This window comes from Corvus cornix, chromosome 28 (genome assembly GCF_000738735.6).
Source record: "Corvus cornix cornix isolate S_Up_H32 chromosome 28, ASM73873v5, whole genome shotgun sequence".
In the NCBI taxonomy this organism is placed as follows: Eukaryota; Metazoa; Chordata; class Aves; order Passeriformes; family Corvidae; genus Corvus; species Corvus cornix.
The window spans coordinates 1,619,982-1,646,381 of NC_046356.1; the positions used below are offsets into that span (position 1 = coordinate 1,619,982).

Here is a 26,400-nt window from a genome sequence, read left to right on the forward strand (position 1 = left end):
ACAGGAATTCCTCATCACTGGCTTTTGTATCCTCACAGTTGTACACCTCTCTTCCAGAGCTGAGCACGTCAAAGAGAATGGCCTTACATATCCAAGCCCTGGAATTGCAAATGGCATAAAGCTGAGTCCTCAGGAAACTCGGCCCTCCTCCCCCGCGGCCTTACCCAGTGCAGGAGAGAAGGTAAAGGATCTGCTGCTGCTGCTCAGGTGCTGCCCCTGGGGCAGCAAAGGGAAGGTTGGCCACACTGGGCAATGCAGGAATACTGCATTCTATGGCCAGCTTGGCAGGGCAAATGACACAAGATGCAGTGGGTGTGATGCAATAAATCAGAGCTGGCCAAAGGGAGGGGAAGATGTGCTCCTCTCTGAGCACCAGTAATGCAGTGGTTGATCTGGCACGTGTCTGCTTGAGCTGGGAAAGGAGGCTCTTTCATAGTTAGAAAAATAAAGAGTAAAAAAATATGGTCCATGTAATTGGTGCAGCCATGGAGCATATTGGGGCTCACAGAGCAGCAGGTGCCCTCCAGTAGCAGGTTGCCATGGAAATGCATCTGGCTGCTACAGAGGGCCTCAAGATACAAATTCTGATGTCTGAGTGCTTTTCACAGAGCTCTAACCAAAACACAGGGAAATGAGCTTGCCTAAGGCTTCCTTTCCCTGATGCTCGGGGCCAGCAGTGGCTTTAATTTACACATTTCTGTGCTGTGGGATGTTGCTGTCCCAGGAGCCTGGTGCTGGTAACCAAGCTGCTCCACGCCTGCCCTGTCTGATGTGCAGTCATTTCTCTTGGTCCTGTAATTCCTTAAAAAAAAAGGAGTGGGGGGAATGACACAAACATAGAAAGGAGCAGGTTATCACTACCTTAAAAACCTTTTCAATATCCTGTGGAAGAACTTTGCTTTCTTTGTTTGATTTTACAGGTTTTGAGAGAGAGAACCTCTGTGAGTAATGGAGAAACTATCACCAGCCTCCCTATCAGTATTCCTCTGAGCACAGTGCAGCCCAATAAACTCCCTGTTAGTATCCCTCTGGCCAGCGTAGTCCTACCTAGCCGTGTTGAGAAGGTGGTGAGTAAGGGATTGTCAACACTTTCCATCCCTAACTAAAATCCCAGTGGGCAGGAATGGGGTGCTGTGCCCCAGCATCCTCCAGGGGCTGCTGATCCTGGAGCTCTGCTCCTCGGGGGAGGCTGCTGGGGGATGCATCCTCTTGGCTCTTAGATCGTGGAGATTTTTCCTCTCCTTTCTCTGTGGGAATGGGGGGAGAGGTAGGGGGTGGTTCAGCCAGGAGGGAGGAGAGTGAAGTAAATGCCTCAGGAGAGCCTTGTCTGGAATGTCTGGCTTGGTGGAAGAGCCTGAGAGTTCCTGGCAGTGGGAGCAGAGAATTTGCATGTCAGTTTGTTCTCAGCCCTGCTTTCTGCAGGAACCTGGGAGAGAATTATTCTGTCTCAGTCACCTCGGAGCTGTTTGTTCTCCTCACACGTGTGCAGGGTGGGCTTCAACAGCCCCTCGGGGCTGTGATACCTCGCATGTGAGTGACTGCTCTATAGCAGAGAGCTTCTGGGGCCATCTCTTGTTGAGATGTGACAAGTCCCTGCTTCTCTGAGTGGAGGAGGAGTTCAAATAAGCCTGGTCCAGTTTCTCACACCAGTTTGTCACAGAAGTGCTGCAGCAGAGAACTGAGAAGCATTTGCTGCTTTTCCTGAGTGCTGTGAGTTAGAATCCATCCATGGCTTGTCTTTCAACCCCATATTGGGAAAGCTGGAGTTGGTTCACAGTATTGAATCCATTGCATTTTTCCAGCTGAAGACTTCTGGCTTTAGCAGAACCAGAGTCTGCCCAGCTCTGAGCAGAGGCTGGGTGTCCTCAGGGCAGTGTCAGCCCTGGGTGGCACCTCCCTGTTTGTTCAGGCTGCCATTTCACAGGTGTTCTCCCTGTTTAGGAAAACACCCTCAGAGAATGTCCCAGAGAACACAGCCTGATGCACTTCATGTTCCCTTTAGGGTTGTTCTGGGGACATCATACAACCATCAGTCTCCTCCCTGCTGCAGCAGTGGGCTGAGGCATTGCTGCTCCTGGCAGAGCTGTCCTGAGCCTGAATATCCTGTGATGATGAGCCTCCCTCTTTGCCTGGTGTCTGCTGTGTGACATACTGCTGCAGTGTAATTCAGCACAGCATTTTTAGCCCATAACCTGCTGATCCATGTTTTTCTCAAAACAAGCTGAATCTAGGACATACAGGAAGCAGAGTCACTTCCCTAGGCAGATGTGCTAATGCATGTGGATTTGGTTTAAACTGTGCACTTCTGATGCTGTTCCCTGTCCTGACACGCCTGTTTCTCTCCCCAGAGAAGCACACCCAGCCCAGTTCACCAGAGTAGAGACTCATCGACACTTGAAAAGCAGATTGGTGCTAGTTCTCATAATGGCATAAGCAATGCTGCTGGAAACAAGCCTCTGGCTTTGGCTACCTCAGGTAACAGCCTCCCCTGGGCACAGCTGCTCCTGTGCTGGGGCAGCACCAAACGCACGTGGCCGAGGTTTCCAAGCACTTTTTGCCAGGTGCTGCAGGCACTGGAGTGCTGGATAACTGGGGGTGAGACCAGAAACTCGTGGGTGATGCTCTAATGTGCCTCCAGCTTGGGTGCATCTGGCAGAAAGGGTTGGGTTGATGTGCCTTCACCTGTAAATAAACAGTTGCTTCTGTAATTTCTATGGGGATCCAGAGATTCCCACAGATTTACAGCGTGGCAAACCTGCAGAGTGTTGCACAGCTGTGTCCTAAGCTGGTGATCTGGCTCTAAAAGTTTTATTTTACACGGTGGTGGGGTCTTTAAATAGAAGAATGAAGTTTTTGGGGCAGGTTACAGAGGTTCCTCACGAGCAGCTGTAAGGCACAAGTACCTTGTGGTGGGAAAAGCTCAAATGGGAGAGGATGGGGATCCCTTTAGGTGCAGACATTGCTTCTGAACTCACTCATCTGTGGAAATCATGGTCTTTAGCTACCCCGGGAATGTTGTGGGCCAGGAAAAGTAGGTTCTACAGCTGATCCCTCACCAGAGAGTGCTTTTGTTCTCAGTGTTTACCGCCCCGAGGGGCTTGGGTTGTTTCAGCATCTGTTTTGCAAAGGGCTTGGCTGCATTTTTCTATAAAACCAATGAAGTATTTAAAAAAACCTTGTTGTAAACCATTACCATGTTCCCTTCTGCCCCTTTCATTTAGAGAGCCCAGGCCATCCTGGAGCCCTAAACCCATTTATGATACCCCGTGACAAACACTGAATTCCCTTCCCAAGATTCCTCCCTTGTGGCATTTTCCTGCCACGATGTCTTTGAAGATCCCCTGTCACTTCCTAAGTCACAGCCTTTTGTTTAATTTGGAGGAGGTGGGCTGTGTGGATGGTAAAGTCTTTCCTTTTTTTGGGGAAGGGAAGAACTGAGTCTGGCCATCCATTTCCTTGATGGAAGGAAGAGTTGAGAGTAGAGGAGCCCCGATTTCAGAAGGGGTGATAGCTCAAACAAAGCTGACACTTGAATTCCATGTAAAACTGGGAGGAGCACGTGTTATATGGGATACCTCCATATACCACGTGAATTTTCCTGAACTGGCAAGAGAGCAGTGGGAGTCCCTAACCCCAACTGGCGCCTCAGCACCCAGAGCCACGTTCTCACTGCCCCGTGGACAAGCAGCCAAGTGTTTCCCGTGTAACCCAGGGCCACTGGCTGTTCTCCAGGCAGAGCTGGAATCCCTCCCGGCCCTCCCAGCCCTGTACTCGGTGACCTCTCTCTCGCTCAGCCCCAGCAATGATCAATACTTTCCCTCTCAACAGGTTTTTCTTACTCTTCTGGCTCCGTGGCAGTCAATGGAAATCTTACAAACAGCCCAGCCCATCTTAACCATAGTGTTGATCAGGCAGCTCTGGACGACTCTGGGAGTCTCTTTAACTCTGTAGGGTCTCGGAGTTCCACTCCACAACATCCTTTGCTAATGATGAGGAACTCTGGGCAGAACTCCCCTGCTCAGCAGCACTCGAGCCCCCGCTTAAGTGGCCCGGCCCAGAGCCTGGCAGGGGGACTGCAGAGTGCAGAGGCTCAGAAGATCTTTGCCGAAGGAACAAAGGGGGACCTGCAGTCTGATGCAGCGTTTTCAGATCCTGAGAACGAGGCCAAGAGGAGAATCATCTTTACAATCTCTCCTAATACAGGACATGTAAAACAATCCCCTTCCAGCAAGCACAGCCCTGTGCCCGCCAGCGCCCGGCCGGACGGCGGCCAGGCCCACGCGCAGGACGGGAAGAAGCGGGGCCGGCGGAAGAGATCCTCCACTGGGAATCCCAGCGGGAACGCCGCCGTCTCCCCGAAACGCAAACCCCTGCCCTCGGTGGCCGGGCTCTTTACGCAGCCCTCGGGGTCGCCGCTCAATATCAACTCCATGGTAAGGGCCCCACGGGAGGAGCTGTGCTTTGGGAAAGCTCTTGGAATTAGGGATAAGCTGCAGGCTCCCAGGCTGGAGCTGGAATTGCTGTGGAGGCTCTTTGCAGCAATTCTCCTGCCTCTCGTTTTCACGGAGTTGGTGAACAGTTTGTGTGTAAGCAGAGCGTCTTCAAAGAGCTCTTTGCTCTCAGAGCATTAAAAATTAAAAATAATCTCTCATGACAAAGAGCTTGTTTCTGCAGTGGAGTTGATTTTTGAGGCTGTAGATTCAATATTTTGAAAATAGTTTAAGCTGAGATTGACTAAACAGCAGAGGAGTGCCAGAAGCATATGGCATCCTCGCTAATGAAGCCAGCTAGAGAGTTGTGTGCATGTGATCCTGCAGTGTCGTTTGAGAAGAAAAGGTTTATCCCAGGTCTTCATTTCTGCCTTCAAACATAAAATCAAGGAATGAGAATTAGCTGGTTTCCCAAGTTCCATTTAAGCTTTTGCCCCAGTTCTCGTGCAGGAGGTGGGATGTAGCAGCAGCAGTGCTAAACCAGCAGCTGTTGGATGTCCCAGAGCAAGTTACACCTGCATTAATGTCCTTAACAAGATGCCTTTCCAGGGATACTCTCATCTGTAACTGCTTTCTCTCCTTCTCACCCAGGTCAATAACATTAACCAGCCCTTAGAAATAACAGCCATTTCCTCTCCTGAAAACTCCCTGAAGAACTCTCCTGTTCCTTACCAGGACAATGACCAGCCCCCAGTGCTGAAAAAGGAGAAGCCCCTCGTTCAGACCAACGGTGTCCATTACTCCCCCCTGACATCGGATGACGAGCAGGGCTCTGAGGATGAGCACAATAGCAGCAGGTGAATGCACAGGCACCGTTCCAGGATGAGGTTTCTCTCAGGGCTGATAACACTGCTCTCAGCAGCAGGGGTGTGTTTAAACCTCTTTGTTCCCCTTGCTTGGAGGCCCATCCCATTATCCCAAACCTCGTACGTGGCTGAAGCTGTGAACAGGGAAGGCATTCAGGCAGTAGAATGTGGGAACCTGCTGCTGCTGCTGTGCTTGCAAGGCTGGCAGGGCCTGGCCTCGGAGAGAACTGGTGGAGAAATGACTGAGGGAAATGGAGGAGACTGAGGGGAGGCTCCTGGGGGCTGCAGCTCCTCCCGAGGCGAGGCGGAGGGGCAGGGGCTGAGCTCTGCTCTGGGACAGGGACAGGAGCCCAGGGAACGGCTGGAGCTGGGTCAGGGCTGGGCATGGAGCTCAGGGAAAGGTTCTTCCCCCCGAGGCTGCTGGGCACTGCCCAGGCTCCCCAGGGAATGGGCCCGGCCCCGAGGCTGCCAGAGCTGCAGGAGCGTTTGGACAGCGCTCTCAGGGATGCCCAGGCTGGGCTTGTTGGGGTGTCTGGGCAGGGCCAGGGGCTGCACTGATGATCCCTGAGGGTCCCTTCCACCTCAGGATACTCCAGGATTCTGTAATTTTCTTACTGTGCTGCTTTGTAGGAGCACTGAGGTTGTGTGTGATCTCTAAGGATTTGTCTCCTGCTCACTCCCAGTTTAAAACTTTGTTCAATTCCTGCCCCAAACTATTGATGTGTTACCCTGGAAACGGATTTCTTTGCACCCTTTGCCTGCCTGTGGGGTGCAATATTTTTCTTGTTTCAGATGCTGGAAAACTGTCCAAGGGCAGGGCTAGATGGGATATTGGGAAGGAATTGTTCCCTGGGAGGGTGGGCAGGCCCTGGCACAGGGTGCCCAGAGCAGCCGGGGCTGCCCCTGGATCCCTGGAAGTGCTCAAGGCCAGGCTGGACATTGGGGCTGGGAGCAGCCTGGGACAGTGGAAGGTGTCCCTGCCATGGCAAGGGTGGAATGGGATGAGCTTTGAGGTCCAGCCCAACCCAAAACATTCCATGATTCTGTGAGAAATAACCACAATAGAAATGTGGTTTGACTTCTTGTTTTGAAAGAAAAACAACAAAGTTCTCTGAACGTGCACTAATCCCCTCAAAGAGCAGTAATTCTGTAATAGCTCCTGCTTAAAGTTTGTGATGGGTGTTTTGATTCTTATAAATTCCTTTAGTGACACAAAACTGTGGGGCTGACTTGGTTTTTATACTCTCCCATCTGATAAGACCTGATCATGAGGAGTGTAGGTTGTGAGGGTAAATGTACAACAGAAGGTTTGCTATAAGTGCTATAACCTTTCTATTTTCCCACTAGAATTGAGAGGAAAATTGCAACAATATCATTGGAAAGCAAATCTCCACAGAAGACTGTTGAAAATGGTACGTGTGAGGAACGTGAATTGTTTGTGGTTATGGCTGGGCCTGGGGATGGGTGAAGCTGTGTCAGTAGGAGCTGCTGGACAAAGTGCAGTTTTTAATCATCATTAAGTGGCTGCTAATTATAGATTTTGGGTCACTTCTTTCTGTAGTCACAGGTCACCAAAGATCTGACCAGTTTTTTACTGACTCAGGGTTTGAGGAGGGATCTGTAGGATAAAGGTAGGGGGGAAAAGCAGATCAGTGTTCTCAAACTTCTCCAGAGTGTTCAACTGAATTTTAAGGACTTTTAGGTGACTTCACAAATATTTCTGCCTTTGGATCAGAAATAGAATTACAGACTGATAAAAGGTGGGTGTTGAAGGATAAAAAACGTGGGTGCTGCCCAGAGAAGGGAACGGAGCTGGGGAAGGGGCTGAAACACCAAGAGTGGCTGAGGAAGCTGGAAGGGGGCCCAGTCTGGAGCAAAGGAGGCTCAGGGGGGACCTTGTGGCTCTGCACAAGTCCCTGACAGGAGGGGGCAGCCGGGGGGGTCGGGCTCTGCTCGCAGGGAACAGGGACAGGAGGAGAGGGAACGGCCTCAGGCTGGGCCAGGGGAGGTTTGGGCTGGATATTGGGAAAATTTCCTCACAGAAAAGGCTGTAAAGCACTGGAAGGGGCTGTCTGGGGCAGTGGTGGAGTCACCATCCCTGGAAGCATTCAAAGTGTGGATGTGTGGCACCTGGGGACAAGGGACAGCCTTGGCAGTGCTGGCTCATGGGTGCACTTAATGATTTTTTAGAGGTCTTTTCCAACTTTCCACGATTCCCACCCCACGCAAGCTTTGTTCCCCTTTGGCCAGCAGGGTCACCAGTGCATCAAACCCACAGCCAGCCAGGGATGTGGTCAAACCTCGGAGCTGGAGGCCACAAACACTTCCTGAGCTCCTTCCCTGCAGGATTTAAAACGAGACACAGCCCCAGCTTCACCCAGAGCCCCCCCAGCCCCTGGCTGGGCTGGGCCACAGCTACAGCCTGACCCAGCTCCTCCTCCTCCACAGGTTTGTCACCAGAGGCACTGCCACTGGCTGCAGTGCCAAAAGCATGAGTTGGCATTCACCTTTAAAGGTCCTTCCAACCCCAACTATTCTCTGACTGTATGAAAAAGCCTCTCCAAAGCCCCTCAGCCATGCCCAGCTGGCTCCTGAGCAGGAACCACACCTGGTGCCCCTGGGCAGGCCCCTGAGCTGGCTCCAGCCACCCCTCCCAGGACGGTTCTGGTGCTGTAGAACGGCTCTGACCACCACAAAGATTAAAACAGGATTTATTGGGAATGTTCACTGTACAACAGAGAAATGGCTTCAGTTGGCTCTCAGGGAGCCTGGACCCAGCTCTCACTGAAACACAACAAGCAAAGTCATCAGAGTGTGAAAAACGAGCAATTGTCTGTAAATCACCAGCAGTTGATGCAGATTTCAAAGTCTCTATAAAAGTACCATCCTCCCTGAATCCCACCCCGTCTCCCAGCCCTGCCCTACAATGGATCTGAGCCCCTGGGCCTGGCCTGGCCCTGGCAACTCTTCACAGCTTTTGTTGTACATTCAGTTAAGAAATGCCATTGGTGATGAACACTTAAATCCGTGTTGGGCTTTGCTCTTGCTCACCCAACTGTTCCCTGGAACAGCAAATAAAACATCAATTTTCTGCACAGTGACACTGGGGGGTGGCAGCTCCACCTGGGAAAGGTGTGTCCAGCGAGGAGGCCACTGAGTCCTGCAAGGCACAGGTGACACATTTGCTACAGTGGTGGCAGGCCCAGCTGAGAACACAGCTCTGGGTGGTAAAAATGCAGGCTGGGCAGGATTAAAATGCACTTTGGAGTCATCCAAGGACACTGATTCCCTAAAGCACAGCTCTTGTGTGTTCCTGCCTTTAATCCCTCGCTGCTGCTGCCCCTGGAGCTGCCATCTGTCTGCAACCCCCCCGGGCTCTGCTCCCTCCCTGCTGCCCTTGGCTGATTTTGGTAATTTCTGGAGCAAGCACCTGGAATGATTCAAGGGACAGGGAGTATCTGGGGAGGGAAAAGGGAAAAATCTCGGCTTTGAGATTGTAACTAAAGCATCAGTGACAGGTGCCACTCTCCTGGTACTCAGCTGCATGAGGTAAGAGGGAACACCAGGATACCAAAGGCTGCAGTGTGGGCTCTGGTTTGGGCATTAATTCCCAGTTAAGAAGGAAAAGACCCAAAAATTCCCTTCAATCCCAGCTCAGAGGCTGCTCCACCCCCTCCCCAGGCTGGGCAGCTGGAGGGGAACGCCCAGAGCTGCAGCTCCCAAAGCTCAGGCCAAGCTCCCGCCCTGCCCCAGCCCCAGTCCTGGTGCCAGCAACCCCTGACAGTGACACCTGAGACCTTCCTCGGGGCCTTTCCTCAGTGTTTTCCTGGGCTGGTTCCAGGGAAGCTGCTCTGGCAGTCAGGATCTGGGTCTGCTGCAGCCCTGGGTGTGGGGAGTGTCCTCCAGCCCTCATTTCTGGGCAGTTTTCCTTGGTGCAGCCAGAGCCAGGGCTGATCCTACGGGGATGTTGTTCCCTAATCCTGATCTCTTCCTTGCAGGAGCTCCAGGGCAGGCAGCCCTGGTTCCCTGGCAGCTCACTGTGACCTCGGCACAGTTTTTTGGTCTGTCCCTTTGGACAAAAGGACACAGAGAGGGGAGAAAAGCTGCAGCAGTGGCTCAGGGAATGAAGGGTTAATGCCCGGCTGAGCTGGTGCATGTCCTGCAGCTCCAGCCTCCAGCCAAAGGGAGCAGCTCCTGCCTTTGCCAGCCTCTCCATCTGGCTCTCCTCCCTGGGAAGCTGGAGCACTGCAGAGCTCTGCAGGCAGGCAGGATCACACAGGGATCTCTCCCTGCCTTTGTTCCCTTGTGTTCTGCAGCTTTGTTCCTTTGGATAGGCTTATCCAGCCCCAGGAATGACAGAAAAGAAGACCCCAAAAGGCCGTGGCTGCACGGGGCTGCTGCCTTGGCACAGGGGAGCAGGTGCCCCTCTCCATCAGCTGGAGCTGTGGCTGAGCTGGAGGAATTCCCACTCCTCCCTCTCCCCATGAGCAGGAGAGGCAGGATGGGGTTAACCCTGGAGCCCAGAAATGCATCAGTCACAGCATCCTCTTACAGCAGGGATGGGCCCTGTGGCTCCTGGGAGGATCCTGAGCCAGGGAAGCTGAGCAGCCCCCTCGGGACAGGGACAGGGAGGAGCAGGAGAAGGGCTGGAGCTGGCTCGGGGTGGTCCCAGCAGCTCCTGGAGGGGAGCAGGTGCTGGGAGCTCACCCCAGGGTTGGGGAGCTCTGCTCCCACTGCAGTATCCACAGAGCAGCTCAGCGTCCCCAGCCGGGGAACTGGGAATGTGCAACGAATTCCCTTAAAAAATAATCATACAAACCGATTTGGGTAATAAATAAAAGAGTCACTTGGTCAGTGTGGGGAGCTGCTGTCCTTCCCAGGCGTTGGAGTGGAGCCAGGAGCCAGTTCCAGCCAGGTGGGGGGGTTACTGCCTGTGTGCTCCCAGCTGGAAACGAGCTTCCTCGGAGATTCCATACTGCTCCAGGGGGTCCTGCAGGGCAGGGAGCACAGGGAGGCACCAGTGAGATGCAGACAAAGCCCAGCAGCCCTTGGGACACACAGGACACAGCAGCGACCCGAGGTCCAGGGGAGCCACAGCCACCCCCCCTCCCTGGAGCAGGGATGCTTCCAGCACCTGGCTGGGGATGAGCAGCATCTCCACCCATGGATCTGCCCAGGGCTGGTGGGAACTGTTCCAGAGACTCCCTGGGAGGCCAGGCCAGCCCTGGACCTGTCCAGCTCCAAAACTCGGGCCACTCCAGCACTGGAATGTGCACACCAGGGTGGGGGGGAGCAGCCAGGGGAAGGTGCTCAGACCTGGCTGTGGAGACCACGGCTCCCTATGGGATCTGGGATCTCCTTCCCACACACAGCCTGGGCAGGACCCCAAACCCATCAGACACCACCTGAGAAAGGCCCTGCAGGGACTCACTCACCTTCCCTGTCATCTTCTGGATCTCGTTCCGGTAGAAAATGAGGCTTCTCCTCAGGAACTCGTAGCTGCAAGACAGGAACAGAGCACGGAGAGGGCTGAGCAGAGAAGGACGTGGGGAAGTTTCAGATCCTATTTACAGCTGGAGGGAAGCTGCTCTGGGAGGAGACAAGCGCTGCCTTCCCAGTTCCTGATCCCAGAAAACAGCCCAGAGCCCCCAGCTCTGCCCTGGCTCCGAGGGCTCATCCCACCTGGCTCTCTTGAGTGCCTCGACCCACTCCTGGCACTGCTCCTCCGTGGCACACTCGAAGCAGTATTTCCTCTCTGGCTCCTCGATGAAACCTGCCAGGGACATGGAAAGGGCTCCAGGCAGGTCCTGGCAGAGTTGTTGGTGCTCCCCTGCCTCCCTCCCCAGACTCTGCCAGGCCACAATTAGCAGCTCTGTTAACTAAGATGAGCTGGGAACGAGTCTGTAACCCCAGCCTCCAGGCCCTCTCCTGTTCCCTGGGTGGCTCTGGGTGCCTGGAGCAGCTGCCCATGGCATTTCCCACCTTACAGCAGCCAGAGACCTTGGGAAGAGCAACTTCCCAAACTGAGGGTGAACTGAACTGGACCAACACGGCCAGATCCACGACTGACTCCCCGAGGCTCCTTGCAAAGTCACCAGGGATTTAAATCAAAGTGGGAAACAGCCCTGAGGAAGGGATTGGGATATCTGCAGGGAGCAGCCAGGAGGAGTTAAACTGCACTGGGAGCAGGCCCTGAGCTGCCTTTGCTGGAGGCTTTTGGGAATGTGGTACTCACATGGCACTCCCACCATGGAGAGCAGGTCCTGGTGCCACTCTAGTTCTTCACCAGGACATGCCACCAATTCCTGTCCCCACAGCTCTGCTCTGTGCAGACCCTCGGGCTGCTGCTGCTGCCAAACACCTGGGTCAGGCTGCACCAACCCCTCGGGGTGTGCTGTGGACACATCCCAGCACCAGGTACTGCTGGGTTTAACCCTGCTCAGGAATCCTCAGCCACAGAGCTCCCAACATCCCTAAAGCCCCGAAATGCAGCGCGTGGCGCTCCGGGCTCGGTGTGTTCAGGCTGTTTGAGGGTCCTCTGGAAGCACAGAGCACAGCCACAGCTGTGCCTGGCAGCCAGGCCAAAAGATACCGGGATGGCCTTGGAGAAACATCCTGTTATTGTGGCCACATACCTCTGGCACGGGGAAGAGCTGCGGGATGAAAGAGCTGCTCCCCATGGAGCCGGCCCAGCTGGAGCCGTGGTATCGCCACAAGGACAAACACAGGGGAGGACGGGGCTGGAGCAGCTTTATCTGAGCCTCTCCAGGGGATTTTTGGATAAAATGCAGCAGCACAGCAGAGATCTGTCAGCAACCACCCTCCCTGAGGGATTCCACAGGCACCCAGCGAGGTCTGGCTGCTGCTGGTGCTGCTCTGCGCGTGCAGCTGTGCAAATCCCACAGGCTGTGCCATGGAACATCCCTGAAATCTCCTTGGGATGGGCTGCAGGCACAGTGAGGGACAGCTGGCAGCTGAGGAGGGGAAAGGCTGAGGAATTGTTAAAGTCTGAAAAGGCCTTTAAGATCATCAAGTCCAACCACCAGCCCAGCACCACCACGGTCACCACTCAGCCCTGTCCCCAAGTGCCACACCCACACATTTTCTGAACATTCCCAGGGATGGTGACCCCACCACTGCCCTGGGCAGCCTGTGCCAATGCTTCCAAACCTTTTTGGTGAGTAAATTTTCCCCAGTATCCAACTTAAACCTGCCCTGGGTAGAACCTGAGGTTATTTCCTCTTATCCTGTCCCTTGTTCCCTGGGAGCAGAGCCCAACCCCCACCTGAGGGGCCCTGACCCCACTGAGGGAGAGGAGGAGGGCTGGGAGCAGCGATCCCACCGAGGAGGGGAAGGGCTGAGCTGACCCACAGCCACTAGAGAAACAGGGAGAAGCACAAACTGAGCAGTGAAACATTTCCTTTCCCACGTGCCACGAGGGGAAGGCAAAGGGGTGCACAGGCAGCACTCACTGATGGAGAAGACGTTCTCCTCCTCTTTGGTGATCTTGCAGCGCTCCAGCAGCAGAGCTCCAATGGGCTGGAAAACACAGGGAGAGAAGGTTCAGCCCTTGTGGTGTTGGGGGCACCGTGGGTTGAACCCACAGCGCTTCCCTGGAGCCTTTTAAGCAAGTTTCACAACCTGGTGCTGTTTTTAAATCATTCAGTCTGACTGCAACCTCCTCGTGCCAGTCTCACCTTGGAGCACTTTGCATTTGTTAATTAGGTGTTAATCAGCTCTGCTGGCTCAGATTCAGCCTGGCCTTTACCACTCTGTGATGGCAGTGAGGAACCTTTACTTTCTAAATCAAAGGAGGATGAAACATTTACTGTGACACACACAGTGACCCACAGTGAACTGTGTAAGGGCTGTCCTGGAGGCTTGGGAGAGGTTAAACAGTGGGAAGGGAGCTGGAGCAGCTCAGGATGAACAAAAACCCACCAGGTACTACTCAAGGATGTGGGAACAGTGGGTGACACTGGCCATGAGCAAGAGCAACCACAGGAAACCCTTGTCCAGGTGACACAACATGCCAGAAGCAAATCAGGCAGCAGGGAAGGGACTGAAAACCTGATTTACCTTGAATTTCATAGAACTCTTTGGGTTGGAAAGGACCTTAAAGATCACCTCATTCCACCCCTGCCATGGGCAGGGACACTTCCACTGTCCCAGGCTGCTCCAAGCCCCAATGTCCAGCCTGGCCTTGGACACTTCCAGGGATCCAGGGGCAGCCCCAGCTGCTCTGGGAAATCCATTCCAGCCCCTCACCACCCTCACAGGGAGGAGTTTCTTCCCAATATCCCATCTAACCCAGCCCTCTGGCAATGGAAGCCATTCCCTCTTGTCCCATCCCTCTGTCCCTCATCCCAAGCCCCTCTCCAGCTCTCCTGGAGCCCTGCTGAGCTGATGGAAGAGGAAAGGTGGACACTGCTCCAGCTCTGTCCCTGCACCATTTTCCCAGCCCACACAATCCACGCAGAGAAAAAGAAGAAATAAGGAGGGGAACAAGCCCCAGCCACGAGGCCCAGTCTCTACCTCGGCCTCATCGGTCCGGAAGTAGAAGAGAAAGTTCACCACGAGCTTCACCAGGCGCTTCTTCAGCACTGCAGGGACAGGAGGGGTCAGGGCAGGGCAGGCACAGGAGCAGAGGGAAACCCCTGCCAGCCCTGCCAGGGCCCAGCACGGCACTGATGCCACCAAAGCACCCCCTGCACCCACCCCAAACTGCTGCCTCGGGGTGACAAAGCCCCTGAGCAGCTTCTCCAGCAGCTCCTGGGCAGTCAGAGCCCACAGCAGCAGCACTGGCAGGGCCTCAGGCACTCCAGGAAAAGCTCCAGATCCCAGGAGCCCTGCCTGGAGCTGTCAGCACAGACGTCACCTCCCAGGGACAAAGTCCACCAGGCCCTCAGAGAAGGAAAGGCCCAGGACAAGGGAATGAGTGCAGCACTCCAGCACTGGTTTGCAACGGAATTTGCTGGAGGTTTCAGGGAAGAGCTTCTGCCCCAGATCCCCTGGTCCCTCATGAGCTCTCCCTGGCTCCAGCCCAGCCCCAGAACCTCCCTCCACACCCAGACTAGATCCCACCACTTGTGCTCCCCATTCCCGCACTCCAGCCCTCCCAATCTGCCTGTCCCCAGTCCTCCCAGCACTCCCAGTCCTACCCACCCTCTCCCCCCAGTGCTCCCAGTCCTGTACTGGTCCTACACCCAGTTTCCCAGTCGTGATTCTCCAGCACCACCAGTCCTGCCTGCCCAACACAGCCAGTCCCAGCCCCTCTCCCCACCCAGTGCTCCCCAGTCCTACAGACCAGCCCTCCCAGTCTGTTCCTAGTTGTGCCTCCCAGTATTCCCAGTCCTGACCTCCAGAGCATCCCATTTTCCCAGTCCCTCCCCACCCAGTGCTCCCAGTCCTTCCCTAGTCCTACCCTCAGTTTCTAATTCTCCAGTACCCCCAGAGTACCCATTTCTCCCAGTGTTTCTTCCCAGTCCCTCTCCAGTAACTCCAGGCCTGATTCTCCACTCAAGACCACCCCAGGTACCCTTGATCCCCCTCCATCTGCCCCTCACGATTCTCCCAGTTCTCCCAGTCCTGCCCTGGTCCTACCTCCAGTTTCCCAGCCCAGATTCTTCAGCACCCTCAATCCTCCCACCCAAGCTGCCCACTTCCCCCAGTGTGTCTTCTCCAGTCCCTCTCCAGCCTTGTCCCCCAGTAATTCCAGTCCTGATTCTCCAGCTGGGGTCCCCCAGGTGCCCCTGGTCTTGCCCCCCTGATCCTTCCAGTTCTCCCAGTCCTGCCCTGCTCCGCAGTTTCCCACTTGTGCTTCTCCAGTCTCCTCAGTCAGCTCCAAGTCACCCACTTCTCCCAGCCCCTGCTCACCCAGTACCCCCCGTCCTTCCCGGTTTCCCAGTTGTGATTCTCCAGTTCCCCCAGCCCCACCATGCCAGGCTGCCCAGCACCCGCAGTCCCTGCTCACCCAGTGCCCCCAGTCCTGTCCTGATCCTACCCCCAGCTTCCCAGCCCGGACTCTCCAGTACCCCCAGCTCTCCCAGTCCCTCCCCACTAACCCCAGCCCTGATTCCCCACTCGGGGCCCCTCACATATCCCAGCTCTTGCCCCCCTCCGACCCTCCCAGCACCCCCAGTCCTGCTCTGGTCCTACCCCAACAACCCCAGCCCTCATTGTCCACTCGGGGCCCCTCAGGCGCGGGCGCTCCCGCCCCTCCCCGGACTCCCCCCTCACCGCTGCCCTTCTTGGGGACCCTCATGCGGATCTCGGCCGCTTTCTCGGCGGGCTGCCGGGCCAGGGACAGCAGCTCCCGCTCGTTGTAGCGCATGGCGGGCCCGCCCCGGCCCATGGCCCCGCCCGGCCCCGCCGCCGCCGCCGCCCGGAAGCGCCCGCGCGGCCCCGGATGCGCTCGCGGGGGGCGGCGGGAGCGCGCATGCGCCGGGGCGGGAGCGGGGCCGCGCGCAGGTACGGAGCGGGGGGGCTGTGAGGGGCTGAGGGGGCTCTGAGGGGAAACGGGGAACAGGGCAGGGCTGGGGAACCGCGGCAGGAGGGACTGGGACACCCGGGGTGGTGCAGCTGGAGAGTCCGAGTTGGAAAGCTGGGAGTACTGCGTAAGGAGGGACTGGGAGTGCTGGGTAAAAAGGGACTGGGGCAACTGGGCCGTCTGGGTGGTGGGGCTGGGGGAAGTGGAGAATCAAACTGGGAGTACTGGGTAAAGGGGGACTGGGAAAGCTGGGCCACCTGGGGTGGTGGGGCTGGGGGAAGTGGAGAATCCGGGCTGGAAAACGGGGAGTACTGGGTGAAGTGGGACTGGGAGTGCTGGGTAGGGAGGGACTGGGAGTACTGGGTGAAGTGGGACTGGGAGTGCTGGGTAGGGAGGGACTGGGAGTACTGGGTAAAGTGGGACTGGGAGTACTGGGTAGGGAGGGACTGGGAGTACTGGGTAAAGTGGGACTGGGAGTACTGGGTAAAGTGGGACTGGGAGTACTGGGTAAGGAGGGACTGGGATTACTGGGTAAAGTGGGACTGGGAGGACTGGGTAAAGTGGGACTGGGAGGACTGGGTAAGGAGGGACTGGGAGTGCCGGGCGACCTGGGGTGGTGGGTCTGAGGGAACTGGAGAATCACAAGTGAGAAACTGGGAGTAGGCCCATGGCAGGACTGGGAGAGTCAGGAGGGGGAGCAGGATCGAGGGTACCTGGGGTGGTCCCGAGTGGAGAATCAGGTCTGGAATTAGTGGAGAGGAACCGGGAGAGACTCTGGGAGAACTGGGCACTCTGGGGGAGAATCCGGGCTGGGAAACTGGGGGTAGGACCGGGACAGGACTGGGGGTACTGGGAGGATTGGGAGGGAAGGGCCAGGGGTGCCTGGGGTCCCCTGACTGCAGAATCAGGACTGGGGTTACTGGAGGGGGACTGGGAGAACTGCGTGACCTGGGTGGGAGGACTGGGGGTACTGGAGAATCAGGACAGGGAAAATGGGGGTAGGACTGGGAGAACTGGGAGGATCAGGAGAAGCAGGACGGGGGTTATCTGCGGGGCCCTGACAGGAGAATCAGGACTGGAGTTAGTGGAGAGGGACTGGGCAAGAGGCACTGGGAGAACTGGGAGCTCTGGGGGTACTGGAGAATCTGGGCTGGGAAACTGGGGGTAGGATCAGGACAGGACTGGGGGTACTGGGTGAGGAAGGACTGGGAGAACTGGGCAGCTTGGGGTGGTGGGGCTGGGGGAACTCGAGAACCGCAACTGGGGGTAGGGCCAGGTCAGGACTGGGAGAACTGGGAGGATTGGGGAGGGGCCCTGGAGGGGGAGCACCCAGTGGGCCTTGACTGGAGAATCGGAACTGGAGTTACTGGAGAATGCGCTGGAGGGGGTCTGGGGGAGAGACTCTGGGAGAACTGGGCGCTCTGTGGGGAAGGACTCAGGGCTCCTCAAAGGTCTTTCCAGTGTTGGGGCTCCGTGTGGGGAGGTCTGGGGGAGGCTCTGACCTTGCTGAGGGCAGGGGGGACTCTGGGACCTCACCTGGGGCTTGGGGACACTGCTCAGAACCCCTGACCTTGCTGGGGGGCTTGGGGGGGCTCTGATCCTCCCGGGGATTTGGGGCTGGTGGGGGGTGGCCCTGGGGCTTTGGGGGGATGTTGGGGGAGCACCAGACCTGGGTGGTGGAGAGGAGGGAACTCCTGGGGCTGTTGGTGCCTCAGGTGAGGGGGAAAGGCTGCTTTTGGGAGTGGGGCTGCTCTGATGGGGCTGCTAGGCCTTGCTGGGACCTAGCTGGGCTTGGGAGTGACTGAGGAGAAGGGGAGGGTTCCAGGGGGATTTTCTGGATCCTTTTACTCTGATTTCCCAAGTTGGTGGTACCATGTGGGACTGCATCCCATGGCATGTGCCCAGGGCATGGCTGGGCTGTCTGACGGGGCTGAACAGTCCTCTGCTTCGGTTACCACTCGCACTTCTTTTCCTCCTTTTCCCAGACTCCCTTTCTCCAGGAGGAGCTGAAGCCCAGAAGTCCCCACCATGGATTTCCAGCACCGCCCGGGGGGTAAAACGGGCAGCGGGGGCGTCGCCTCGGCCTCCGAGAGCAACCGCGACCGGCGGGAGCGGCTGCGGCAGCTGGCCCTGGAGACCATCGACATCAACAAGGTGGGCACAGGCACAGGGGTTTCCCACAGCCCAGGGGGAAGGAGTGGAGAGGCAAATTCATGGGATTGTGGAATGGTTTGGGTTGAAAAGAGTATTAAAGCTTATCCAGGGACACCTTCTGCTATCCCAGGCTGCTCCAAGCCCCGTCCAGCCTGGCCTTGGGCACTTTGAGGGATCCAGGGGCAGCCACAGCTGCTCTGGGAAATCCATGCCAGGGCCTCGCCACGCTCACAGGGAACAATTCCTTCCCAATATCCCGTCTAAACCTACTCTTGGTCTGTTTGAAGCCATTCCCTGTGTCCTGTCCCTCCATCCCTTGTCCTAAGTCCCTCTCCAGCTCCCTTGGAGCCCCTTTAGGCTCTGAGGTCGCCCCAGAGCCCTCTCATCTCCAGGCTGAGGTGTGGATTGGGTTTGAATACTTCTGTTTCTGGGCACGTGGGGGTTGAATAAGGGATATTTGGGACACAGTGACAGGGAGGTGCCAGCTCTTGTGTATCCATCTATTTCCAGTCTGCTCAGAGCTGGTTTGTGTTGTGCTGTTTCCTGCTGCAGTCGGGAGTTCTGCCACCAATGCACACAGCTGCTGTTGGTTCTGTCTTGTTTCCTCCTCCTAAAGCTCTCTTGTGCTGTTAATTTAAATTCTGAACTCAGCTACAGGATCCAAGGATATCCTGAGCTGGAAGGGACCCTCAGGGATCATCAGTGCAGCCCCTGGCCCTGCACAGACACCCCAACAAGCCCAGCCTGGGCATCCCTGAGAGCGCTGTCCAAACGCTCCTGCAGCTCTGGCAGCCTCGGGGCCGGGCCCATTCCCTGGGGAGCCTGGGCAGTGCCCAGCAGCCTCGGGGGGAAGGACCTTCCTCCAGTGCAGGAGAACTCCCCAGTATTTGGGTTATTCTTTTGCTTTGCTGATGGATTTTGCTCATAACTTGTCAATCCTTCTTTCCCCAGGACCCCTATTTTATGAAAAATCATCTGGGCTCCTACGAGTGCAAGCTTTGCCTGACGCTCCACAACAATGAGGTGAGGGGAACACCTGCCTGTCCTGATCCCAGCAGCAGGAATTCGGGAATAACAGTAGCTTCAGAACCTGAGCAGTGACTGCTGGGACATGAGGGGTGGTTAAACCCAACAGTGTGTGACAGCTCAGCAGCTGAGAGCAATCTGCACTTTTGGAGTGAGATTCCTCTGTGCTGAGGATTAAAACACCCTTGTCAGGGTGTGATACAATCTCCCTGTGACAGGAATCTTTCAGTCCTGGCTTCATTTAACTTTCTTCTACTTTGGTTTTTATTTCAGGGGAGTTACTTAGCACATACCCAGGGGAAGAAGCATCAGACCAATTTGTAAGCCATCTTCTACCCTAACTTTATTCTCCATTACTGAAGCACTTTAATATGATGGTGGTGGGAATCTGTAACCCTTTAACTCCATTGCACTGTGCTCGAGTGTTCTTTTACTGTGGTTCCTCGTGAGCAGCCTCCAGGAGGCACAGCCTGGATCTGCTCCAAAAACGGTGCTGAAAATCTCCATTTTCAGCTAAAGTTCAAATCCAGCTGTGGAATTTCTGAAGGACAAGGGAGAAAGAATTTTAAAAGCAAGTTATCTGAATCTAGTTAGAAGGAACTCTGCCTGCCAGAGCTCCAGGAGTGTTTGTGCTCTCAGGGATGCACAGGGTGGGATTGTTGGGGTGTCAGGGCCAGGAGTTGGATGGAGTTGGATTTGATGATCCCTGTGGGTCCTTCTAACTCAGGATATTCCAGGATTCTGTGATCTGTATTTGTCAATACAGGTTGGGAGAAGTTTGTAAGTTTTATTTTGAGGAATCCAGTTTGCTTTGCTTTATCTGTGGGTTTGGGATTGTTTGGGGTTTTTTTAATTTTCATTTTGATTTCAAGAATTAAACTCTTCACAAATCCATTTGTGGAGTCTGGCCTCAAGGTCATGGTGGGGGTGGATCAGATGATTGAGTGACAGCCTTTAGCCAGGGGGAGGATGGATACAACTGGGGAAGGGAAATAGGATTTCCTGGCATGATTTCTGTGAAACTCTGTGCTGAGGGATTCAGACTGCTCCTGGGTATCCTTCAGAAACAAGGGCAGGTAACCCTTCAATTCTGAAATGAATCCCCAGGGCCCGACGAGCTGCCAAGGAAGCCAAGGAGGCCCCTGCCCAGCCTGCCCCAGAGAAGGTCAAAGTGGAAGTGAAGAAATTTGTGAAAATTGGGCGCCCAGGCTACAAAGGTGAGTCACGAGTGGCCAGCAGGTCCCTGATGGGCAGTGCCCAGCTGGGATGTGAATTATTCATTACTCTCTTTAGCAGCTCTGCCCATGAATAAGATATGGGCTCTCTCCTGGAGTCCTTTTATTGTTTGAATTGCTCATGGAACATCTCTTTACTGCTGACAGGCGAGGGAGAACCACTTTAATAATAGATGGGTGTGTCTCAGGCTGCCAGGGAGATGATGGCATTTCATCTCTCCTCCTTCTCTTGTGGTGCAGCACCTTTCATTAATGCTGTAAATCACTCACTCCCTGCAGAACTCATGCTTTTTTTTCTGAAATCCCATCATTTTGGCCTTCAGTACAAAATTTGGCTTTTTAATCTCGCCAGTGCTTTTCCCCACAGCAGCTAAACTTCAGTAGAGGAGAATCATGGAATAATTTAGGTTGGAAAATACCTTTCAAATGATCGAGTCCAACAGTAAACTTAGCACTGCCAAGGTCACCACTAAACCGTGACCCCAGGTGCCACATCCACATGTGTTTTGAACACTTCCAGGGATGGTGATTCCTGGACAGCCCCTTCCAATGCTTTACAGCCCTTTCAGTGAAGGAATTTTCCCAATATCCAACCTGAACCCAGCCCAGCCTGAGGCCGTTCCCTCTCCTCCTGTCCCTGTTCCCTGTGAGCAGAGCCCGACCCCCCCGGCTGCCCCCTCCTGTCAGGGACTTGTGCAGAGCCACAGGGTCCCCCCTGAGCCTCCTTTGCTCCAGGCTGAGCCCCTTTCCCAGCTCCCTCAGCCTCTCCTGGGGCTCCAGCCCCTTCCCCAGCTCTGTTCCCATCCCTGGACATGCTCCAGCCCCTCGATTTCTTTCTTGGTGTGAGGGGCCGAAACGTGCCCACAGCAGTGACACAATCCCAGCGTGGTTTGGGTTGGAAGGGACCTTAAATCCCATCCCATTCCACCCCTGCCACGGGCAGGGACACCTTCCACTGTCCCAGGCTGCTCCAAGCCCCAATGTCCAGCCTGGCCTTGGGCACTGCCAGGGATCCAGGGGCAGCCCCAGCTGCTCTGGGCACCCTGTGCCAGGGCCTGCCCACCCTCACAGAAGTAGCTTTGGTTAAAGACAATGTGACATTTTGCTTGCTAAATGGGAGAAAAATCTTGTAATATTTAGTTGTTGGAAACTTGGTGTATTTCCCAGGGCAGATTAATGCTGCTCTCACCCTGCAGGTGGATGTTCTCAACTTTCTTTTTTTTTTTTTATTACAGTGACCAAACAGAGAGACCCAGAAACAGGCCAGCAGAGCCTTCTCTTCCAGGTGAGGGCAGGGTTAAAACTCTTCTTGTGGGGGTTATCCAGGTAAAACTGCTGCTAAATGAGCAGTTCTCTGCAGGATCCATGAAATCAGTAATAATAAAGAGGCCATACCTTCCTAGTTTTTTCAGCTGATGGTGTTGAGCAAATCCCTGAGCTCAGTTGTCAGGCTGTGTAGTGGGAGAGGAATGTGTAGTGTGAGGTGGAATGAGATGATCCCAGAATCATAGGATAGTTTGGGCTGGAAGGGACCTTAGAAATTATCTATTTCCAACCCCCTTTGATGGGTAGGGACACCTTCCCTGAGACCAGGTTGCTCTAACCTGACCTTGGACACTTCCAGGAATGGAGCAGCCACAGCTGCTCTGGGCACCCTGTGGAACCTCCAGGGAACAATTCCTTCCCAAAATCTCCCCTGAACTTCACCTCTTTCAGTTTGGGATCTTTAAGGTTCCTCCCAACCCAAACCATTGTGGGATTCTCAGCCCTTTCCTCCGGTGTTTGTTTCCTTTGTGCTGGGAACTGCTCTGGGTATGCTCCACACAGGGGAATGTGTTTGGAGCAGAGGTGGGAGTGCAGAGGGGGGGTTGTTAATGCTGCCCTGCCCCCCCCAGATCGATTACCCCGAGATAGCTGAGAGCATCATGCCCCGGCACCGCTTCATGTCGGCCTACGAGCAGCGCATCGAGCCCCCGGACCGGCGCTGGCAGTACCTGCTGATGGCAGCAGAGCCCTACGAGACCATCGCCTTCAAGGTGAGACCTGGGGAACACCTGGGAGGGCGAACCTGGGAGAGGAAACCTGGGAGAGTTCCCTTCCTGCCTTTTCCAGGTCAAGGGAGGGGATTGTCCTGCTCTGCTCCACACTGGGGCAGCCTCACCATCAGTGCTGTGTGTGGTCCCTGCGATGTAAGAACGATCCTGAGCCATTAGTGAGTGTCCGAAGGAGGGCAAGGACGGTGGGGAAGGGCCTTGAGGGGAAGGGTCTGAGGAGCGGCTGAGGGCACTTGGCTCGTTCAGCTGCAGCAGAGGAGACTGAGGGGAGGCTCCTGGGGGCTGCAGCTCCTCCCGAGGGGAGGCGGAGGGGCAGGGGCTGAGCTCTGCTCTGGGACAGGGACAGGAGCCCAGGGAACGGCTGGAGCTGGGTCAGGGCTGGGCATGGAGCTCAGGGAAAGGTTCTTCCCCCCGAGGCTGCTGGGCACTGCCCAGGCTCCCCAGGGAATGGGCCCGGCCCGAGGCTGCCAGAGCTGCAGGAGCGTTTGGACAGCGCTCTCAGGGATGCCCAGGCTGGGGTTGTTGGGGTGTCTGTGCAGGGCCAGGGGCTGCACTGATGATCCCTGAGGGTCCCTTCCAGCTCAGGATATTGTGAGATGAATTCCCAGTGAACCTTCTGATGTCTGTTCTAACCCTCAGGGGTTAATGGAGTGGGAAGGGGGGGGCGGTCAGGAAGACATGGCTGGAAGTCATTAAACCCCACTGAGGTTTGGTGGAGTTTTCTGGCATGAAAACCAGACTGTGCTGAGCTCTGGGGAGCTGTGAATTCCCAGTGTCTGGCATAGACAGGAGCCTCCTGGGCTTCGCTCCTCAGCCTCTGTGCAGATGTTCAGGGAGGGATTTTTGCTGCTTGTCCTTGACCGATAGGGAAGTAACTTAATTCTTTCCTGCCCCCACCTCTGTCTAATAACAGCGCTGCAAGGCCTGGAATAACTGTGCTTATCTCTCAGGCTCTGGGGCTAAAAAGGGCCTTTGAGCTAATCTGATCCTCTAAGAATAGCTCTGTGTTCTCTTTTGGTGCAGGTGCCAAGCAGAGAAATTGATAAGGCAGAGGGAAAGTTTTGGACTCACTGGAACAGAGAAACCAAACAGGTAACTGAGGTTTTGTAATGTCTATCCTTAAGGGTTAAGGAGAGCAGAGCGACTTGAGACAGTGACATCTGTTCTGTCCTGCTGCCTCTGATGTTCAAATCTCCATTCCCTCAATGCACCTGTGCAGTGAGAGCTCCTGACAGAGCCTCCTGTGTGGGATCTTTGAGAGGATTAAATTTCAGGCAGCAGCAGCAGGATGGGGCATAAATATCCAGTGAGAAGGAGGCTCAGAGGGGACCTTCTTGCTCTTACAACTCCCTGACAGGAGGGTGCAGCCAGGTGGAGGTCAAGCTCTGCTCCCAGATAAAAGGAGAAAGGACCAGAGGAAATGGCCTCAAGGTGTGCCAGGGGAGGTTTAGATTGGATGTTGGGAAAATTCCTTCGCTGAAAGCATTGTCAGGCGTTGGAGGGGGCTGCCCAGGGCAGTGGTGGAGTCCCCATCCCTGGAAGTGTTCAAAAACAAGTGGATGTGGCACTTGGGGACATGTTGTTCTGGGCTGATGGTCAAACTTGATGATCTTAGGGTTAGGGTTAGGTTTGGCTTTTCCCACCCTAATGATTCCATGATAAATGTGCAGCACCACGTCCTCCCCATGGCTCCATGTTCCCTGCACACACCTGGCCTGGCCTGGTGCTCCCCTGTGTCCTGTGTGAGCAGGGGACAGTGCCTGGGGGGGTTCCCACCCCCTGACAGGAACCTCAGTGCTCAGAGCCCAGAGGAGTTAAAATTTGGGCAAGACTGGCACCAGTCATGGATGCTGCCAGGGCAGGGACATCTGAGGGGAACAGGAGGGGCCTGAGCTGTGCCCTGAGGCAGAGAGCAGCTCCTGTGTGCTGGCAGAGCTGTCACCGGGCTGCTGGGCACTGCCCAGGCTCCCCAGGGAATGGGCCCGGCCCCGAGGCTGCCAGAGCTGCAGGAGCGTTTGGACAGCGCTCTCAGGGATGCCCAGGCTGGGGTTGTTGGGGTGTCTGTGCAGGGCCAGGGGCTGCACTGATGATCCCTGAGGGTCCCTTCCAGCTCAGGATACTCCAGGATTCTGTGAATCTCTGATTAATTGTTCCCTTTTCTCTGCTTTCCTCCCATTCCCAGTTCTTCCTTCAATTCCACTTCAAGATGGAGAAGCCCCCGGCCCCCCCAAACCTCCCCCCGGGGCCCCCGACCGTCAAGCGGCCGCCGCCCCCTCCCCTGATGAACGGGCTGCCCCCGCGGCCCCCCCTGCCCGACTCCATGCCCCCTCCTCCCCCTGGGGGCATGGCCCTGCCCCCCATGCCCCCCTCTGGACCAGTGCCGCCCCCGCCAGTGCCCCCCCAGCTGCCCCCAGCACCCGGGGTGCCCCCTCCTGCTCCCCTGCCCCCCATGATGCGGCCGCCGCTCCCACGGAGGGGCCGGGCACCATCCCCCCTCCCCCTCCCTCCAACTGAAGCCCCTCCTGGGCTCCATCCCATGGGATTTGTGTCTTTTTAACTGCAGCTCCCCCCCCCCCCCCGCCCCGATTCAGGGAACAGTTCCTTTTTGTATGTCTGGAAATGGGACTGAATTCTGTAGGTTCATTAAAAGGTTTTCGATTTTCGTTTCCCTCTGGTTTCCTGTGCTGCCGTGGGTTCTCTTTCCTTACCCCTTAGAAACAGGAGACATTCCCAGGCTGGTTAGGTTTTGGAAATTCTCCAAAGAGAAGGATTGGGAATCGCAAGGCACCCCCCATCCTGACTGGATATCTCCATCAGCTGTCTTGGCCTGAGGTATCCCCCTCAGGCTGCCTGAGGAGTGTCCCATTAATTACCCCCCATTAATCACTTTTGATTCAACCAAACCCCTTCATCTCTGTTCATTCACTGAGCAGGGACATGGAAAGGCTCCTGTTACTGATACTAAATCTTAGTTTATTATTATAATTCATTAAGTGTCTGTACCATGGTGTAGCACCTGCTGTCACGTGATTTTGTGTCCTCCTCCCACTGCCAGCTCTGTTTGGGCAAGTTTTTAGTTCTCTGTGGGTTTATTTATCCTGAATGTTTCCTTCCAACCATCACTTGGTTCCCATAAAAAAAAAGCAGCAGCAGTTCTGCCATTTCTCTGGTCTTTCCCAGCTTCCTGTCCCTGAACTGGAGGGTCAGTGGGGGATCCTGGGGGGCTCAGTGGGTGAGGGCATGGCCAGGCCTGGGGTTCCTGACCAGTCCTGGTTGGTTGAGGGGCCACAGGAACCCTGCAGCTGCACCCCCTTGATGGGGGAATCAAAGCCTTCATCTCTGCTGCTGGGCTGAGAGGGTCCCAGTCAGTCACAGAATCCCAGAATTCCAGAATGGTTTGGTTGGGACAGACTTTACAGAATATCAGTGCCACCCCTGCCATGGGCAGGGACACCTCCCACTGTCCCAGGCTGCTCCAAGCCCCAATGTCCAGCCTGGCCTTGGGCACTGCCAGGGATCCAGGGGCAGCCCCAGCTGCTCTGGGCACCCTGGGCCAGGGCCTGCCCACCCTCCCAGGGAACAATTCCTGCCCAAGATCCCATCCAGCCCTGCCCTCTGGCACTGGGAAGCCATTCCCTGGCTCCTGGCCCTCCATGCCTTGTCCCCAGTCCCTCTGCAGCTCTCCTGGAGCCCCTTTAGGCCCTGCAAGGGGCTCGGAGCTCTCCCTGGAGCCTTCTCCTCTCCAGGTGAGCACCCGCAGCTCTCCCAGCCTGGCTCCAGAGCAGAGGGGCTCCAGCCCTGCAGCAGCTCCGTGACCTTTGTCAGCTCCTGTAGAAGTGACGTCAGACTCTCCAGCCCTCGCTGTGTGTCCATGTCCTGCTCCAGTTTGGGTGCTCCATCTGTTCCTGGCAATCCTGAGCTCCAGACTGCAAAGACTTGGGAAGAGAAGGATCTTCCCTTCCGGAGAAGGGTCTGGAACTTTTTTGTCGGGACATCTCCCCATGCCAAAAAAAAGTGATCCCTTGGGTGGGGGGCAGGTTTCCAGGATGGAAAGGTGGCACTGGCAATTCCAGCTGTTCCAGTGAGTCCTGGCACCTCATGGAGGGAAAAGTCCTTAGAACAGGTGTGTGTGACACTTTCTAAGGG

At 55.6% G+C, this 26,400-nt stretch overlaps 3 protein-coding genes across 6 annotated transcripts in view; 2 read left to right on the forward strand and 1 right to left on the reverse strand.

Annotated features, from left to right (window-relative positions):
- DOT1L (DOT1 like histone lysine methyltransferase) overlaps window positions 1-6,779 on the forward strand; it is a 62,726-nt gene extending 55,947 nt beyond the window's left edge. For 2 of the 4 annotated variants that reach the window (XM_039566189.1, XM_039566191.1), the window contains exons 21-26: window positions 58-181; window positions 921-1,067; window positions 2,349-2,475; window positions 3,829-4,433; window positions 5,082-5,287; window positions 6,644-6,779. In XM_039566189.1, the coding sequence (XP_039422123.1) occupies window positions 58-181; window positions 921-1,067; window positions 2,349-2,475; window positions 3,829-4,433; window positions 5,082-5,287; window positions 6,644-6,764 (1,330 nt within the window). In that variant the 3' untranslated portion in view covers window positions 6,765-6,779. The remainder of the gene's footprint in view (window positions 1-57; window positions 182-920; window positions 1,068-2,348; window positions 2,476-3,828; window positions 4,434-5,081; window positions 5,288-6,643) is intronic. The other 2 variants (XM_039566192.1, XM_039566193.1) reach the window with 2 other exon arrangements.
- A 1,212-nt stretch (window positions 6,780-7,991) lies between these two features.
- Window positions 7,992-15,675, reverse strand: PLEKHJ1 (pleckstrin homology domain containing J1). Its single transcript, XM_039566194.1, has 6 exons — window positions 15,536-15,675; window positions 13,832-13,899; window positions 12,769-12,835; window positions 10,979-11,069; window positions 10,732-10,795; window positions 7,992-10,286 (listed from the first exon to the last, which is right to left on the reverse strand). Exons 1-6 carry the CDS (start codon window positions 15,648-15,650, stop codon window positions 10,221-10,223), a joined length of 471 nt encoding a protein of 156 aa, XP_039422128.1. The 5' UTR covers window positions 15,651-15,675; the 3' UTR covers window positions 7,992-10,220.
- Window positions 15,676-15,723: 48 nt separating this feature from the next.
- SF3A2 (splicing factor 3a subunit 2) lies at window positions 15,724-25,406 on the forward strand. Its single transcript, XM_039566411.1, is given in 10 exon segments — window positions 15,724-15,766; window positions 17,771-17,939; window positions 18,891-18,962; window positions 19,239-19,285; window positions 20,073-20,182; window positions 21,436-21,485; window positions 22,096-22,236; window positions 23,278-23,346; window positions 24,437-24,716; window positions 24,719-25,406. Coding segments are annotated over 9 exon segments (945 nt in total). The 5' UTR covers window positions 15,724-15,766; window positions 17,771-17,813; the 3' UTR covers window positions 24,769-25,406.
- The last annotated feature ends 994 nt before the right edge of the window (window positions 25,407-26,400 follow it).

Coding starts and splice junctions, on each gene's coding strand:
- PLEKHJ1 (XM_039566194.1), bottom strand. CDS start 15,650: ATGGGCCGGGGCGGGCCCGCCATGCGCTACAACGAGCGGGAGCTGCTG. Junction 13,900..15,535: donor GGTCCCCAAGAAGGGCAGCG/GTGAGGGGGGAG, acceptor CTGTCCCTGCAG/TGCTGAAGAAGCGCCTGGTG. Junction 12,836..13,831: donor TCCGGACCGATGAGGCCGAG/GTAGAGACTGGG, acceptor TGTGTTTTCCAG/CCCATTGGAGCTCTGCTGCT.